Source organism: Symphodus melops (genome assembly GCF_947650265.1).
Source record: "Symphodus melops genome assembly, chromosome: 8".
In the NCBI taxonomy this organism is placed as follows: Eukaryota; Metazoa; Chordata; class Actinopteri; order Labriformes; family Labridae; genus Symphodus; species Symphodus melops.
In genome coordinates, this window is record NC_136698.1 from 28402794 (window position 1) to 28421860 (window position 19067).

Sequence of the window (19067 nt, forward strand, 5' to 3'; positions counted from 1 at the left end):
CATCATCCCTCACACTGTTTGAATGTCTGATGATGATGATGATGATGAAGGTCTGATCCCTCAGACTGTTTGAATGTCTGATGATGATGATGATGAAGGTCTGATCCCTCAGACTGTTTGAATGTCTGATGATGATGATGATGATGATGAAGGTCTGATCCCTCACACTGTTTGAATGTCTGATGATGATGATGATGATGAAGGTCTGATCCCTCAGACTGTTTGAATGTCTGATGATGATGATGATGATGAAGGTCTGATCCCTCAGACTGTTTGAATGTCTGATGATGATGATGAAGGTCTGATCCTTCAGACTGTTTGAATGTCTGATGATGATGATGATGAAGGTCTGATCCCTCAGACTGTTTGAATGTCTGATGATGATGATGATGATGATGAAGGTCTGATCCCTCACACTGTTTGAATGTCTGATGATGATGATGATGATGAAGGTCTGATCCCTCAGACTGTTTGAATGTCTGATGATGATGATGATGAAGGTCTGATCCCTCACACTGTTTGAATGTCTGATGATGATGATGATGATGAAGGTCTGATCCCTCAGACTGTTTGAATGTCTGATGATGATGATGAAGGTCTGATCCTTCAGACTGTTTGAATGTCTGATGATGATGATGATGAAGGTCTGATCCCTCACACTGTTTGAATGTCTGATGATGATGATGATGATGAAGGTCTGATCCCTCACACTGTTTGAATGTCTGATGATGATGATGATGATGAAGGTCTGATCCCTCAGACTGTTTGAATGTCTGATGATGATGATGATGACAGTTTGATGAAGAGGAGTCCGTTTTATATTCTCACTTATTGATCTTCACAAAGTTTCATCATTTAGATTCTAATCAATCATTTTCAGTATCCTGACACATAAATATCTGTGTTTATAAAATACAGAGTTGGTTGTCTAAATACAGGCTAGGTTCAGTCCAAACTGATTAATAATAATCAATAATTATAGACAATTCAAAATGAAATCTTTGAGTCAGTAGAAACTGTCCTTTTGGTTTGAAACAGACTGCAGGTTGTTCTTCAGGTAAAGACACTAAACACTGTAACTGTGTTTGATGAGAAATAATACAGTGTGTGTATGTGTATGTGTGTATGTGTGTGGACATAAACAGCTGTTCGGCTGATTGACAGCTGAACGTGATCAGCTGATGTCGCGTCATGTGACGCTGTCGAGGAAACGACGTCTCATGTGTCTTAAAGCTGATTTCATCGGTCCTCTCTCCTCGGCTTGGTTTCCTCCGTGCATCTCTGGTGGGCGGGGCTTAGACGCAAGTGGAGGAGACAACTCGGAGGACACTCGGTGTAAATAAGGGACTTGGGATTGAGCCATAGTTCACCTGGCTTGCTGCGCCCTGCACGGCTGCTGTGATTTTGTTCGGGAATAAACTCGCACTGATAAACTTCGACATGGAGACTATCACAAGTGTCCTGGGGTTTGAGTGGATGGACAGCAGAAGTATTTTAATATTTCTGATTGTTTTCGTGCTAATTGTCAACTTTTTGAGGAAACGCTCCCCCAAAGACTTTCCTCCCGGACCGCGGCCTCTCCCTTTGATCGGGAACCTCCATAACATCGACCCCAGGAGGATGCACCTGCAGTTTGCAGAGGTCAGTCCAGGACACTTTCATGGCCACATCCTTATAAATAGGCTGCTTGCCTGAAAGGCAAACCACACTACTACTATTGTAAATATTATTATTATATCCTCAAATTTACGCACGTAACTCCTCCCACAGCGTTTACTCCACACACACAAAAAAGGTATGAAAACGAGCGGCTCGGTCATGACATGGGTGTTTTTACTTTGTGGAAACCTCGGTCACACAGTTTGGACACAAATCGAGTTTAAACAACAAAAATTTGCCCCATTGAAAATGAATGGCAAAAATTCAAATCCTAGAGTGTAAGTGCCAAAAAGTTCAGTTTTGTAAATCTCCATACTGAAGTCATTGTTGCTCACACATACAAACAAAATACATCACAATAAAGCTCTGAGTGTCCTCTCACTCATAAAGAAAAAAATAAAGAAATAAAATGTTTCAGTCTCTCAGGAGAGACATTTGTTTGACAGTCACGCACCACATACACACACACTCACTCTAACTGATGTCCAGAATTTCACAGTTTTTATTCATGTTTTAAAATCACCACTGTGGTCCCAGTCTGAATGTTAGATAAAGATAAAATACATTCAACAAATACAGATTTCATTTTGAATTGTCTATAATTATTGATTATTATTAAACACTTTGGACTGAACCTAGCCTGTATTTAGACAACCAACTCTGTATTTTATAAACACAGATATTTATGTGTCAGGATACTGAAAATGATTGATTAGAATCTAAATGATGAAACTTTCAGAAGATAAATAAGTGAGAATATAAAACAGACTCCTCTTCATCAAACTGTCATCATCATCATCATCAGACATTCAAACAGTGTGAGGGATCAGACCTTCATCATCATCATCATCAGACATTCAAACAGTGTGAGGGATCAGACCTTCATCATCATCATCATCATCAGACATTCAGACAGTGTGAGGGATGATGAAGATGAAGGATGTATTGATAGAAGTTGTAGAGCTTCATATTTGGTTGTTAATCTTCATGTCAGACTCTTTTTAATGGCAGCTCATCACAGAGCGACTCTTTACAAACTCACTGATGTTCATCATCTGTTTAAATGTCCCACGCTCCGTTTAGCCTCTTTTTAATCTCCCTCTTTTCTCCCCTATTAAACTCTGTTTCACTGAAGTCTGATCCTGTGCAGCGTCCAATCAGTGAGTGATATACGAGAAGGGGGCGTGTCTGTCAGTGAAAAGACTTCCGTGAAGTCAGCTCTCGTGTCTCCTCGGTCATCGCTCCTCGGATCAGCCTCCTCTCTCCTCTCTCCTCCATCCTCTCTCCTCCGTTCGCTACAAGAGCTTTGGGACGATCCTCAACATGGCGGCTTTGGAACTACTTCCTGTTCGGCCGAGGACCGAGGAGACTGCAAATAAGGGACTTGGGATTGAGCCTATGGCTCTCGGTCCTCGGTCCTCAATCCCAAGTCCCTTATTTGCAGTCTCCTCGGTCCTCAGCCAAACAGGAAGTAGTTCCAAAGCCGCCATGTTGAGGATCGTCCCAAAGCATTAAAGTTACAAAGAAATAATGAAATGGGGAATGAGACATCATCCATCGCTTATGCAGACTGGAACAGCTGTTGTCAATTCCCCTGCAGGCGAACCAACATACCAGAAGAAAAAAGACCTGTTCAACCTGTGGTGTTATCTTACTGCCAGTTGCTGGACAACAATGAGAAGTGACCTTGTTTAACTTCTCACCTGTTTATTGGGCTGCTTGCCTGGAAGGCAAACCACCCTTTTGGCACGCAACTCCTCCCACAGTGTTTGCGCCAAACAAAAAAGGTATGAAAACGAACGGCTCGGTCATGACATGGGTGTTATTACTTTGTGGAAACTTCGGTCACACGGTTTGGACACAAATCGAGTTTAAACGACAAAAAAATTTGCCCCATTCAAAGTAAATGGAAAAATTCAAATCCAAGAGTGTAACTGCCAAAAAGTTCAGGTTAGCAAACATATTTGTAAATCTCCATCCTGAAGTCATTGTTGCTCGCATATATAAACAAAATACATCAAAATAAAGCTCTGAGTGTCCTCTCACTCATAAAGCAAAAAGTAAAAACATAAAATGTTCCAGTCTCCCAGGGGAGCCATTTGTTTGACAGTCACCACATACACACACATTGGGCTCTCACTCTAACTGACCTCCAGAATTTCACAGTTTTTACTCATGTTTTAAAATCGCCACTGTGGTCCCAGTCTGAATGTTAAATACAAATAAAATATATCAAAACGTGCGCCTATTTGTTCTGTCGCTCACAGTACAAACGGATTGGCGTTAACATTTTTAGTTTTCAAGATATTCCAGGTTTCTCGAACAGTGGTAAACCCATTCAAATACATTGATGGAATGTTCTGGCAGATCAAAGCTGAATGTCAACCAATCAGTGAGCAGCTTATCAGAGTTAGTGTTTAGAGTGGGACAGAGTTCTGTCTCAGCTGTTAGATGGCACCATTCTTACTGCTGTCCCACACACACACACACAGACACTCACACACACACGGCAACCACCCTCACAATTTCTGCAGGAATTGTCTAGTATAAAATATATAATGTGTGCCGTATCTGATCATATCCTGCAGCGTGACAAAGATCAGAGCTGATCAAATCTTGGCGTGTTGATCTCAGGACTGTTGCTGCTTCAGTCCCTTTTCTCAACCTTAAATCTCATCTATGGATGTAAATGAAGTGAACAATATCTGTGATTTGTCACTTTACTAAAGTAGTCTTCTGTCCCAGGCCAGAAATAGGCCAAATTGGGGGGCTCTACAGTCTGCATTGATCACCCTTATGTCTGCCATTGTCCAAACGCTTACTCCTCCCTCTCTTTTTCCTGTTTCTGGTTCCTCTTCAATGGAAGGAAAAATTCCTTTTCATTTGTCTTGGTGGATTTTCATTGAAAAACGTTGGTTTTGTCAGCAGTAATGCTTAGCAAGCTAACAAGACTGAGTGCTGTCAGATGGCGCCCCCTTAAGGAGCTTTATACTGTCATTGCACAATTTGGACATTTTGGGCCAGTGCTGTGGTTTCAAGTTTTTCAGCCGCTGTGATACAACAGGTGTTTCCCTGCCAGCCTCAACGTCATCTCTTGTTATTGTATTGTATGAATAAGTCAAGTCACAGGTCCACCTGAACACCTGTCTGCTCTGTGTGCTCAGTTTGCAGAGAAATATGGAAAGATTTTCAGCCTGCGGCTCTTTGGTGGAAGAGTTGTGGTCATCAATGGCTACAAGCTTGTGAGGGAGGCCCTGGTCCAAAAAGGGGAGGACTACGTCGATCGGCCCTCTTTACCTATTTTTGAAGCAATGCTTGGAAACAAAGGTAGTGTGTTTTCTGTTGTGCCACTGTACGTTAGAATGATCTCCATGTACTCTCAGCCTAATCCTCTGGTGTCTCTAAAAGGTCTGTTGTTGTCAAACGGCAACGTATGGAAGCAACAGAGGAGATTTGCTCTCCATACACTCAGGAACTTTGGATTGGGCAAGAAGACCCTGGAGCCATCCATCCAGCAGGAGGGCCGATATCTCAACGAGGCTCTCGCAAATCACCAAGGCAAAAAAAAAGAAAACACATTTTCAACATCTGAGCATTCAGAACTCGTAGACTTTGAAGTAACCTTTATTAACCCTAACCCCTCACTCTGAGACCTCTCCATTAATGTATGTCACCAGGATCCTGTGTGTGCATGAGTAAATAGTGTCAATTATTATTATTATTATTATTATTATTATTATTAAACATGTCATTTCCCCTACCCATGAACTTTGACTCAATGAAAGGTGCACCAACACCTTGCAGCAGTGGACTATAAACCCCAGATCATGTGACCCTGGCTGGCACTCAGTACTCACAGAATCTGATAACAACCTGTTTGTCCTCCATAATCAAAAAGATATGAAATCCATAACTTCTCTTCTCTTCATTTGACCTGACAGGACAGCCTTTTGATGCTCAGCAGCTGATAATCAACGCTGTGTCTAACATCATCTGCTGCCTGGTGTTTGGGGATCGCTACGACTACACTGACGAGCAGTACCAGAGGATTCTTCAGGACCTCAAAACGATAGAGAACTTACAGGGAACTCTGGGTGTCCAGGTGAGCTTCATGTGTCTGCATAAGTCACCTCCCACTGAGCCACACACCAAACGCCAGTGTCTGGCTCTCCTCTACTCTGCACTTTTACACCGCAGGTCACAGCTACACATTCACTCATTGATGGTAGAGGCTGCTGCTGAGTAAAGAGTCCATCAGTATTAAACTCATCCATTCAGACACATTCACACACTGATGGTAGAGGCTGCTGCAGAGTAAAGAGTCCATTAGTATTAACTCATCCATTCACTTTAGGACTTTCAGCATTAATTAGTTCATAATGATTAATAAAGGTCAGAAATTAATCCATTAAGGTTTTTTTTATCTTGATTATGGCTCCCTGTAGATAGTTGTCCTCAGTGTGTGTGTCAAAACATTGGAGATTCCCCATGCCCCCTCCCCACCAATTCAGCTGTGAGAAAAAATTATATGACATGTTTCTCCTGCAGGCGATATAAGGAAACCTAGAAAAACCCTAAAACTAAACCCTGAAATTTAGAAACTCTAATCACTGAGAGATTCCCCTAGTGTTTAAAATGTGTACTGCCGTCTAAACTCTAATCATCACAGAGAGCTGTCTCCCCTCCTCTCTAGAGTGGATGCTCACACAGGTCAGCATGTGGTGGACACTGTAGCTTCAGTGTTTAGCCAGCTCTGCATGTGGTGGACACTGTAGCTTCAGTGTTTAGCCAGCTCTGCATGTGGTGGACACTGTAGCTTCAGTGTTTAGCCAGCTCTCCATGTGGTGGACACTGTAGCTTCAGTGTATAGCCAGCTCTGCATGTGGTGGACACTGTAGCTTCAGTGTTTAGCCAGCTCTGCATGTGGTGGACACTGTTGCTTCAGTGTTTAGCCAGCTCTGCATGTGGTGGACACTGTAGCTTCAGTGTTTAGCCAGCTCTGCATGTGGTGGACACTGTAGCTTCAGTGTTTAGCCAGCTCTGCATGGGTCTGTAAAGCTTTCTGCGTTCTAACCTCTCTCCATGTTTCAAAAGCATCTCCAACATTGATCCTACGGCCGTGTGTGTATGTGGGGGGGGGGCCTTCAAAGCCCCGCCTACCTTCTCTAGTCCAAACAAAACCGGAGCATCAGGAGCAGAATCTAAAGTTAGAAGGAGGACATACTGGCTGCTGCATTGTTGTCAGAGAAGCTGCAGTATAACACACTCATGCTTTAAGATGATTTGGTACGTCGCAAATAAAATTCAAGGTTCAAGGTTCTTTATTTGTCAAATATGCTCCATGTTAAACATACAGCACAGATGAAATTGCAATCCCCCCAACCCCCAGTGCAAACCTGCAGTGCATAAAAAGAGCACTAAGAAAACCAGCAATAAAAAAACAATACTATAAAACAAATAACTAAAGACATTTGGGACAACAAATAACGAACGACAGACAATCGACAGACAAGGGCACTTGTGAGTATTTCACCATGGAGGTAGTATGTGGAGAAATTAAAGTATTAACAATATAAACAGAGTGCAGATGAAGTTAAAAAGTGAGGTAGTGCGTTGTAGTGTAGCAAATAGTGCAAATAGTGCAATAGCATAAAATATAAATGGCTGTGCAGAGTTTTTTAGAGGGCGTGAATTAGTGGAGCAAGCGGGGGGTGGAGGTGGAGGGGGGTGATGTCAGATCCTGTAGGGGCAGACTGTGGCAGGAGGCAGAGGGGGGAAGGAGGGCAGAGGGGGGAAGGAGGGCAGAGGGGACAAGTGGGGGGGAGAGCAGGGAGGGAGTTGAGTCTCCTGACTGCCTGGTGGAATAAACTGTTCTTGAGCCTGCTGGTTCGAGCACGGAGACTCTGCAGTCTCCTCCCAGATGGCAGCAGGCTGAGGAGGCTGTGAGACGGGTGGGTGGGGTGACCTGCAATCCTGGTGGCTTTGCGGGTGAGACGTGTGTTGTAAATGTCCAGAAGGGGGGGAAGAGAGACACCAATGATCTTCTCAGCTGCTCTCGCGATGCGCTGCAGAGTCTTCCGGCAGGACTCGGTGCAGGCGCCATACCACACGGTGATGCAGCTGGACAGGATGCTCTCAATGGTGCCTCTGTAGAACGTGTGCATGATGGAGGATGGGGCTCTTGCTCTCCTCAGTTTGCGGAGGAAGTAAAGGCGCTGGTGAGCTTTTTTGGCCAGTGATGCAGAGTTGAGGCTCCAGGACAGGTCTTCAGAGATGTGCACACCCAGGAACTTGGTGCTGCTCACCCTCTCCACTGCAGCACCGTCAATGGTCAGCGGAGCATGCTGGGTGTGCGTTCTCCTGAAGTCCACAACAATCTCCTTCGTCTTCTCCACGTTCAGATGGAGATTATTGTCCCTGCACCACAAGGCCAGCCTGCTCACCTCACTCCTGTAGATTGTCTCATCGTTGTTGTTGATGAGACCCACCACAGTCGTGTCGTCTGCAAACTTAACGAAGAGGTTGGAGCTGGAAGATGGGGCGCAGTTATGGGTCAGCAGAGTGAAGAGGAGGGGGCTCAGCACACATCCTTGGGGGGCCCCCGTGTTCATCATGATGGTGCTGGAGGTGTTGCTGCCGACCCGAACTGCCTGTGGTCTCCCTGTCAGGAAGTCCAGCAGCCAGTTGCACAGGGAGGTGTTTAGGCCCAGGTTGTCCAGTTTGTGGATGAGCTGCTGCGGGATGATAGTGTTGAATGCTGAGCTGAAGTCAATGAACAGCATTCTGACGTGGGAGTCCTTGGTCTCCAGGTGGGTGAGGGCTGAGTGGAGGGCAGTGGAGATGGCGTCGTCGGTCGATCGGTTAGGCCGATATGCAAACTGGTAGGGGTCCAGGGTGAAGGGGAGGGCAGACTTGATGTGCTGCATGACTAGCCGCTCGAAGCACTTCATGAGGATGGGTGTTAGTGCGACCGGGCGGTAGTCATTGTAGTAGGATGGAGACGACTTCTTCGGGACCGGGATGATGGTGGTGGCTTGAAGCATGTGGGGACAACAGCTTGACTCAGTGAAGTGTTGAAGATGTCGGTGAGGACATCTGTGAGCTCCTCAGCACAGTCTCTCAGGACACGACCTGGGATGTTGTCAGGACTTGGCGCTTTCCGTGCATTTGTCCTCTTGAGGGATCGCTTCACGCTATCCCGGGAAAGCGTCAGTACCTGGTCTTCTGTGCTGGGGTGCTGTTGTCTGCGTCAAAACGAGCAAAGAAATTGTTGAGGTTGTTTAGCAGAGAGGTGGAGCTGTCACAGGTCTGCGGAGAGGGCTTGTAGTCCATGATGGTCTGGACCCCCGCCACAGGTTCCTGGTGTCTCTGCTGTCAGTGAAACGGTCTGTGATCCTCCCGGAGTATTGCCTCTTGGCCAATCTGATGCCTCGTGACAGGTTGGCCCTGGCAGTCCTTAGGCCCACCGCGTCCCCAGCTCTGAAGGCAGTGTTCCTGGCCTTCAGGAGCCTGTGGACTTCACCTCTCAGCCATGGCTTCTGATTGGCCCGAATGGTGAAGGTCTTGGTGAAGGTGACATCGTCCATGCACTTTTCCATGTAGGATGTGACGGTCTCTGTGTACTCCTGGAGGTCGGTGATGTTGTTGTTGGTGGCTGCTTGTTTGAACATACTCCAGTCAGTGGTGGAGCAGCAGTCCTGGAGTGCTTCTGTGGACCCCTCAGGCCACACCCGTACCTGCTTTCTAACTGGTTTGGTGACTTTAACCAGTGGCCTGTATGCTTGCATTAGCATAACAGTGGTGTGGTCTGAGGCCCCGAGGTGGGGGAGGGCTTTGTAGGCCCCTTTGTTTACAGTGTAAACATTGTCCAGAATATTGTTACCTCTAGTGGGAAACTTGATGTGACCATGAAGTTGTGGAAGCACAACTTGATTATTATTGGTTGATAAACATGGAGCAAGACTTCTTGGAGTGTCTATGAGCACAATTATACACATGATAAGCCACGTGTAGTGTTTTGTTCTTGGCTTTAATTTCTTTTCCAAAGTTGGGTGTTTCATAGGGGCCTCAAGTGGCCAGTCAAGGAACTGCAGCTTTTGGTACATACAGTGTTCTAATGTAGAATCCTCTTTAATGTTTATTACTCTGTGTGTGTGTGTGTGTGTGTGTGTGTGTGTGTGTGTGTGTGTGTGTGTGTGTGTGTGTGTTATTCAGTATATTTTAAAGCTTGTCCACCTCTGGTTTGACGGGTGGGGAGTGTCTGTTTTTGAAAAAATAAAAACAGCTTGAAATAATAGTTTTTGATGTGTGACTGCTTCCTAGTTGACCTGTGACCGTCTCGTTGCTCTGTAGATGTACAACATGTTGCCTTGGCTGATGGAGTGGCTACCTGGATCTCACAAGCAGTTTTTTAGTCTGTTGCAAGACGTCATTGGCTTCATAGAAATCAAGATCAACGAACACAGAGAGAGTCTTGACCCGTCCTCACCAAGAGACTACATCGACTGCTTCCTGCTTGAGATGGAAGAGGTAAAAACGTTGATCTGTGTGTTTTCTGTTTGTTCTCATTATAATGATGAAGTAAACATCTCGCAAAAAGCAAAGAAATGATTGGTTTCTTTGTTGTTATAATGCTTCTTGGGGATACATGTTATACTGTTGGAAAGCCTCTTTATGTCCCTTTCACAGTTCATAAGGTACATGAGCAGCAGATCAAAGTACAGTATGTGTGTTGTGCTCATATAAAACTTGCCAAATCTTCTCTGCCAATGCCAAACAGCTTATTCTGTTGCTGTCTCTTGTTTGGTGTCGTTTAGTGGATTGGAGGATCAGAATCAAAGGAAACAAGACATATTGGTAATTTAATGATTTATTCATTAAACAAACAGGAGCTTCGGTCTCGTGTGGAAGAACTATACACAGCCACAACAGCCTGACAGCTGCTGGTCACACGCTGCTGTGGGATGGCATCACTTCCTTTAACCAGCATTTGTCTCAAGTCATCCACTGTGGTTGTGTTGGTCACTCTAGCATACACAGCATACTCAAGCTGAAGTGTTCAGTGGGTGAAGTCCAGGACTGCAGGCAGGTCCATTATAAGGATAAGCATAAACTTCATTGATTCCCCCAATGGGGGAAATGTGGTTACAACAGCTCCAAAAAACAGTAAAACAGGGAATATAAACAGCATCAATAGCAAAAAAGAAAAACAGAACAGCTATGAGCAAGTTTACATTAATAAAATAAAGGAGTTAAAAAAATACAATAGACTGAAATAACACAAGGCATAAACACTATGTACACCATCGCTCGTGGAAAGACAGATCAGGTATTAAAACACACACAGTGTGTAAAATTAATGATGTTGATGATTGTTCGACAGAGTCATGTGGTGATGCTATTAAACAGTCTGACTGCAGATGGGATGAATGACCTGCGGTAGCGCTCAGTCTTGCAGAGTGGGTGTCTCAGTCTGCTGCTGAAGGATCTGCTCAGAGACCCCACAGTGTCGTGCAGGAGGTGAGAAGGATTGTCCATGATGGATGTCAGCTTCAGTAACATCCTCCTCTACAGAGTCCAGAGGACAGTCCAGGACTGAACCGGCCCTCCTGACCAGTCTGTTCAGTCTCTTCCTGTCTCTCTCCGTGCTCCCACCTCCCCAGCAGACCACTGCATAGAAAAGTGCAGACGCCACCACAGAGTCATAAAACGTCTGTAACAGAGTCCTGCACAGTCCAAAGGACCTCAGTCGTCTCAGCAGATGCAGTTGACTTTGGCCCCTCTTGTACCTCTTGTTGGTGTTGTGTGACCAGTCCAGTTTATTGTTGAGGTGAACACCCAGGTACTTGTATGACTCCACAGTCTCAATGTCCAGACCCTGGATGTTCACCGGTGCAGTCTGGCGTGACTTCCTGCTGAAGTCTATCACCATCTCCTTAGTCCTGCTGGCGTTGAGTTGAAGGTGGTTGAGCTCGCTCCAGTCGACAAAGTCCATGATGACCTGCCTGTACCCCTGCTCGCTCCCCTTAGGCACTTAGGCACACACCCCATGATGGCTGTGTCATCGTCTGCTCCAGCTCATTCTAGCTTCTCCCTGAGCAGTGCGGGCTAGTTGGTGTTGAAGGCACTGGAGGAGAACATGACCCTCACAGTGCTGCCGGAGTTCTCCAGGTGAGTCCAGGATCTGTGCAGCAGGTAGATGACGGCGTCATCCACCCCGATGTCCGGTTGGTAGGTGAACTGCAGGGGATCCAGGTTTGAAGTCACCAGGGGGCAGAGGTTGTTGAGGATGATCCTCTCCATGGTCTTCATCAGGTAAGAGGTGAGGACCACAGGTCTGAAATGGTTAGGCTCCCTGGGGTCCAATGTCTTTGGGGCTGGTACCACGCAAGATGTTTTCCACAGAGTTATTATATCCTCTCCACTCCTAAATTCTGGAGATCGTCTCTGCAAATCCCCACTCTGATGATTTGGCAAGTTTGTTAGGGGCTCAACCCACATACTGAGCTCTGCTGCTTATCCCACAAATGCATGTTCCTCACAAATGTGGCACCATTTCATTCATGTTAGTGTTTTGTGTTTTTCATAGAAGGAGGACAAAGATTCTGGTTTTGATACCAAGAACTTGTGTTTTTGCACTCTGGACCTGTTTGCTGGTGGAACTGAAACTACTGCAACGACTCTTCACTGGGGACTGCTGTACATGATCTACTACCCTCAAATACAAGGTGTGTGTGTGTGTGTGTGTGACAGTCATATCTGCCCCACCTCACGCCTGCTTCGTTCTGGTCTTGACATGACTGGATAGTATCCTCATTGTTTCTCAGGTGAAGTCGATTCATTGGATGTGTTGTGTAAGAGAGCTATAAAATAACTAACATGGTCGTCTGTGGGGGCCGCAGCAGCTCTCAGTCTGCAGGCAAAACATGTTCAACAACAGTATAAAAAATAGGATTAATGAAGCATATGTTTCTTCTTCTTTTCCTCGCATACAGAGAGAGTCCAGGCTGAGATAGACGCGGTGATTGGTTCATCCAGAGCGCCCTCTGTAAATGACAGAGATAACATGCCCTACACTAACGCAGTCATTCATGAGATCCAGAGAATGGGTGACATAGCTCCCCTTAATTTATTCCGAATGACAACCAAGGACACCACACTCGACAAGTACACAATCCCAAAGGTAGGTGATGCTGTGCTGCTCCATTTACACCAAACCATTTGGGCTAATTGAACTGTTGAATTTGAAAAAAAAAATACATTTCACAAATTGATCAGTAAGTCTTTTATCATGACTGTTAATTGATGCTGTTTCCTCAGGGCACCATGGTAATGCCGACCCTGAGCTCAGTTCTTCATGATGAGACGATGTGGGAAACTCCACACTCCTTCAACCCTCAACACTTTCTGGATCAAGACGGCCAGCTTAGAAAGAGAGAGGCCTTCCTTCCTTTCTCAGCAGGTTGGTCCGTTGTAACAGCTTAACACTGAAAATAAAGCAACCATGACTTCCTCCTTTGGTTTAAGAGCTATTTTGAAGCCTTTAAACTCAGTTGGTTGTCTTCCAACCAGAAGTTTGGGGGGTTCGATCACCAGCTCCTGCAGCAACATGTCCAATCTATCCTCGGGAACTTAACCCCAAATCACCTCTGCTGCTTCAGGACGGCCTGTGTATAAATGGGATGAGTTACTTCTGATGGTCACTTTACACAGCAGCCTCAACCATCAGTGTGTAATGCTATGTCATTTATGTGTCTCATTGGTTTTTTATTACTTTCCCCATTTCCAGCTCCTCCAAGTCCAAACCCAGACAGGACACATAATATAATCAGCCTACTTTACAGCTTATGCTACACCAACCCATGATCCATTTGGGGACAAGGGGCAGCCCAGGCAGAGGCCAACATGCAGTCATGCACAGGGAAAGCTTCTGATTCTGTGCTGAGGATGTGCACTGCTTTAACTTTGGTTATGCAGGGATCCAATGGCTCATAGCAATGGCCAGGTTCCCCATGTTCACACAGCGCTGGCCATTAGACGGCTGGAAAGACATGATGGTAGGCCTTCTTCAGGTCCTAAAATCAGACTGAGTTTGAAAACTGCCCTGCTCCTCTGTGAGCACTACAAGGCTCAATAATTGGTCCACTGTCCCACAGCGAGGACGGAATCTGTTTGGTTCCTCGTGTATCCAAAGTTCAACAACTTGTCAGAGTCTCCCTGCCACCCTGGAATGAACAATCACCAGGAAGCTGAGTCGTGTTAGAATCACCCAACTCTGATCCATCTTGGCCTGCCGTGTAACAGGCCCTGTCCCAGACCTCCATGCCACATTGTAGAGGCTTGTCAGCCAAGACCGCCCAAATGTTTCCAGAGGCAGGCTCATAATACATCACTCTTTTTATCAGTCAAACTGCAAAACCACTTACCTGTTTGTTGTCTCCTCAGGGAAGCGTATGTGTACCGGGGAGCAGCTGGCCAGGACGGAGGTATTCATCTTCTTTACCTCCCTTCTTCAGAGGTTTTCTTTCTCTGCACCGGACGGAGAGCAGCCCAGTCTGGAGTTTGTTTTGGGAGGCACTCGCTGTCCCAAACCTTACCGCCTGTGTGCTGTACCCCGATAGACCACCAACTGTCCCAGAGTCATGTGTTCACACACAAGACAACACTTTGCCAAAACATTCAACTTTTAGTTTATTCATATTTGCCTCAATCCTCATCGTCAAAATAAACCTTATTTGAAAATAGTTTCTTTAGTGCCTGACACACCGACGAAGGCCGACTGGTATTCTGTAATTGTTATTCCAAAAAGTGGAAACCTGAAAAAGACAAGGACCCAGAGTCACAGACAAAGACATCAGCAGTCTGTACAGTGTCAACTCTGTAGCTGTCCCGAGGAGAGTCTAAAAAAATAAAGTCTCCAACTACCAATAACAATCATGCCAACTACTGCGATAAGGCCAAAAAGGCGTGGAGAAACTTTTCTTAGGGCTTAGATCACTGGGTGTGGTGGTGGCTGTGCTGTTTTATATAAAGAGCTGCACCAATGAGAGGTATCCATCCAGTGGTGTTAAACGAGGTCACTTCTCAATGTTGTCCAACAACTGCCAGAAAGATAACACCACAGGTTGAACAGGTTTTTTTCTTCTGTTATGTTGGTTAGCCTGCAGGGGAATTGACAACAGTTGTTCCAGTCTGCATAAGCGTTGGTACCATTTATGTATACTTGAGTTCCTCTCTGTGCCCACAGAGAGAAAGAGAAGAAAAAATGTAATATAAGTTAACATTAATGTCCAGTTGTAGCACAATTTGCATGAATTTCTAACAATTTGACATAACTTAGTTTATTCCTTTTGAGAGTGGTTGTCTTGATTTGGTTGTGTTGTTTTTGGTTGTGTTGTGTTGATTTGGTTGTGTTGTGTTGCCTTTGGTTGTGTTGTCTTTGGTTGTGTTGTTTTTGGTTGTGTTGTGTTGTCTTTGGTTGTGTTGTTTTTGGTTGTGTTGTGTTGCCTTTGGTTGTGTTGTCTTTGGTTGTGTTGTCTTTGGTTGTGTTGTCTTTGGTTGTGTTGTCTTTGGTTGTGTTGTGTTGTCTTTGGTTGTGTTGTCTTTGGTTGTGTTGTGTTGTCTTTGGTTGTGTTGTCTTTGGTTGTGTTGTCTTTGGTTGTGTTGTGTTGTCTTTGGTTGTGTTGTCTTTGGTTGTGTTGTGTTGTCTTTGGTTGTGTTGTCTTTGGTTGTGTTGTCTTTGGTTGTGTTGTGTTGTCTTTGGTTGTGTTGTCTTTGGTTGTGTTGTGTTGTCTTTGGTTGTGTTGTCTTTGGTTGTGTTGTCTTTGGTTGTGATGTGTTGATTTGGTTGTGATGTGTTTGTTGATGGTTGTAGAGGCTAAGCCAAAGCTTTAAGCCACTGAGGAGCTGCACCTGGATTAATAATTGACACGCTGTCTTAAGGCTGAACGATTTATCGTTTTCTGATCAAAATCGCGATTTCAGAAAACGTGATCATGTGATCGCCAAAGTCACGGTTTTTGGCAGCCCTTCTCTTTACTGACTTACTCTTTACTCTTTACTTCACTTTTCAGTCTTAATTCAGAGTTCTGGCATTTAAAGTTTTAACTGGTATGATGTTTGTAAATGTTACATCGAGAACATTGCAAAAGCTTGATTAGAAGAATATCATGATACAAATCGAAATCGCAATTTCTGCCAGAAAAATCATTCAGCCTTATGCTGTCGTTATCGTTTCATGAATGAAAGTCCTTGAAACTTCTTGGTTTATCATACCATTGATTTATTTTTGTCCATTTGGCTCCCATTTCCATATTTCACCAACAAAATTCACCACAGGTAACCATTGCATGCCACTGCTATAGTGGTCAAAAACAGTTTTGCCCTTCCGGGTGGAACTATCTGACCAGTAACAAAGGTTCCTACCTTTAACAGACAATCATGACACTCCCTGTGAGTTGACAGACACAAAGCCCACATATTACATTAATAATCTGCTCCTACAATGGTTATTTTCTACAGCAATTGTTTTCTTGTGCGATGCCCCAGTAGGGTCAAAGGGTATAATGTTGTCTTGTGTAGTAGGTGTCTTGGAGGCGTTAATCATATGATGCAGCACTAATTAACTGAGCGCTGAGGTTACTTAACCTCCTGCATTTCACGCTCTCACTCTCTGCACTACCTGCACTTCTCCACAAGTGTCCTGAGGTTTTTTGTTTGACTTTGGTCTTTGTTTGAAAATGAGAAGTTTGGATTAATTTGGGTTAATAAAATAATTATTTACACTAAACCCTTGTGTGTCTCCCCTCTTTGTTGTGACCTCCTGAGCTGGGTCATGACACTTGAAGGTTCAAGGTTCAAGGTTCAAGGTTCTTTATTTGTCAATTCCAAAATATGTCAGACATACAGTGAAATCGAAATTACGTTTTCCCCCTCCCCACGGTGCAATGTAGATAAAAGGGTACGGTCAATAAAATAAAACAAAGTAAAAAAGATAAATAATATTTACATGAATAAAACCTAAATGTGCAAAAGTTCTAAGTTAAATAAAATGGAGTATAAAAAAAGATTTTAAGAAAGTGAAACTTGTGCATGCGTGCAATGTGCAATAAGTGACCAGGGTTCTGTTTCAATGTTCAAACAGGAGGAGGTTCCAATGTACAGTGTTCATGGGGGCAGAAGGGAGAGAGGGGAGAGAGGGGAGGGAAGAGAGGGGAGAGAGTTCAGCTTCCTGACAGCTTGGTGCTGTTTCTCAGTCTGGTAGAGCCGGCCCGCAGGCTGCGGTACCGTCTCCCCGATGGCAGGAGGCTGAAGAGGCTGTGTGAGGGGGGGGTGGGGTCACTCACAATGTGGGTTGTTTTGCAGGTGAGGCGGGTGCCGTAGAGGTCCAGAAGAGAGGGGAGCGGGACACCGATGATCCGTTCAGCCGCCTTCACTGTGCGCTGCAGGGTCTTGTGGTTGGCAGCAGTGCAGCTCCCCAGCCACACAGTGATGCAGCTGGTCAGGATGCTCTCCATGGGGCCTCTGTAGATGGAGCACATGATGGGTCAGGATGCTCTCCATGGTGCCTCTGTAGAAGGAGCACATGATGGGTCGGGATGCTCTCCATGGTGCCTCTGTAGAAGGAGCACATGATGGGTGGGGATGCTCTCCATGGTGCCTCTGTAGAAGGAGCACATGATGGGTCAGGATGCTCTCCATGGTGCCTCTGTAGAAGGAGCACATGATGGGTCAGGATGCTCTCCATGGTGTCTCTGTAGAAGGAGCACATGATGGGTCAGGATGCTCTCCATGGTGCCTCTGTAGAAGGAGCACATCATGGGTGGGGGTGCTCGTGCTCTCTTCAGCTTACGGAGGAAGTAGAGGCGCTGCTGGGACTTCTTGGCCAGTGATGTGGTGTTGGCTGTCCAGGAGAGATCCTCACTGATGTGGACCCCCAGGAACTTGGTGCTGCTCACTCTCTCCACAGCAGCACCGTCGATGGTCAGGGGGGGTTTGGGAGTGGGGGCCCTCCGGAAGTCGACAACAACCTCCTTGGTCTTGTGGATATTCAGGAAGAGGTTGTTGTCTTTGCACCACGTGGCCAGTTGGCCCACCTCCATCCTGTAGTGCGTCTCATCGTTGTTGGAGATGAGACCGACCACTGTTGTGTCGTCCGCAAACTTCACAATGTGGTTGCTGCTGAAGGATGGCGTGCAGTCGTGGGTCAGCAGCGTGAAGAGCAGGGTGCTGAGCACACAGCCTTGGGGGGCCCCGGTGCTCAGGATGGTGGTTTTTGATGCGTTGCCGCCAACCCGCACAGTCTGAGGCCTCTGGCTGAGGAAGTCCAGCAGCCAGTTGCACAGGGAAGTGCTGAGCCCCAGCTGGTCCAGTTTGCCGATCAGCTGCTGAGGGATGATGGTGTTGAATGCTGAACTGAAGTCTATGAACAGCATTCTGACGTATGAGTTTTTGGAGTCCGGGTGGGTGAGGGCTGGGTGAAGAGCAGAGCAGATTGCATCCTCGGTTGATCTGTTGCCCCAGTATGCAAACTGGTCGGGGTCTAGGGTGGAGGGAAGGGAGGATTTGATGTGGGCCATGACTAATCTTTCAAAGCACTTCATGATGATGGGGGTCAGTGCAACGGGTCTATAGTCATTGAGAGTGGATGGTGATGGCTTCTTTGGAATGGGTATGATGGTGGTCGTTTTGAAGCATGTTGGAACAACAGTCTGCCTCAGAGAAGTGTTGAAAATGTCTGTGAAGACATCTTTGAGCTCCTCTGCACAGTCCTTCAGCACACAGCCAGGGATGTTGTCTGGACCTGCAGCCTTGTGGGTGTTGATGTTGGAGAAGGTTCTCTTCACGCTGGCTGCAGTCAGGCACAGGGTGTGGTCGTGGGGAGGAGGGGTGGTCTTCTGTGCGGGCATGCTGCTGTTTGCTTCAAACCTGGCAAAGAAGCTGTTTAGGTCATTCAGCAGAGAGGTGTTGTTGTCACAGGTCTGTGGCTTGGGTTTGTAGTCCGTGATGGTCTGGATACCACGCCACAGGCTCTTCGCGTCTCTGCTTGAAGGATATATATATATATAGTCTGTATTGTTTATTATTACATTGTAATTTCGTCTCCTTGTTTTCCTTTGTTCTGGTGTCTATCGTTATTGTACCATTCTTCAGTTCTGTGTGTCTTCAATGTTTCCTGATTTGTATTGTTCAGTCCTCACTTGTTTTGCTCTTAGTTCCTGCCAGCAGAGGTGCTGTTTGTCAACAGACAAGGCAGACAACAGCTTGAGGGCCCAGATAGGGGCCATCTGTATCACCAGCTGGCACTTTCACAGTAAAATCTGAAGCACAGACCCTCAGCTGGCCTTGTAGTCTGGTCAAGACAGCGGGCAAGATTATGAGAATGCCAGCCCCTCTCATCCCCCAGAATC

The 19067-nt window shown here is 45.8% G+C and overlaps 1 protein-coding gene across 2 annotated transcripts; it reads left to right on the forward strand.

Annotated features, from left to right (window-relative positions):
- The first annotated feature begins 1366 nt into the window (after positions 1-1366).
- LOC306827998 (cytochrome P450 2J2-like) lies at positions 1367-14368 on the forward strand. Of its 2 annotated transcripts, none has more exons than XM_079350156.1 (9): positions 1367-1641; positions 4824-4986; positions 5068-5217; positions 5601-5761; positions 10012-10188; positions 12248-12386; positions 12654-12841; positions 12979-13120; positions 14104-14368. In XM_079350156.1, the coding sequence occupies exons 1-9, from the start codon at positions 1441-1443 to the stop codon at positions 14277-14279; spliced, it is 1497 nt and encodes a 498-aa protein (XP_079206282.1). In that variant the 5' UTR covers positions 1367-1440; the 3' UTR covers positions 14280-14368. The 2 variants fall into 2 exon arrangements, with proteins under 2 accessions (XP_079206282.1, XP_079206283.1); XM_079350157.1 differs by having other exon boundaries at positions 12251-12386.
- Positions 14369-19067: the final 4699 nt, after the last annotated feature.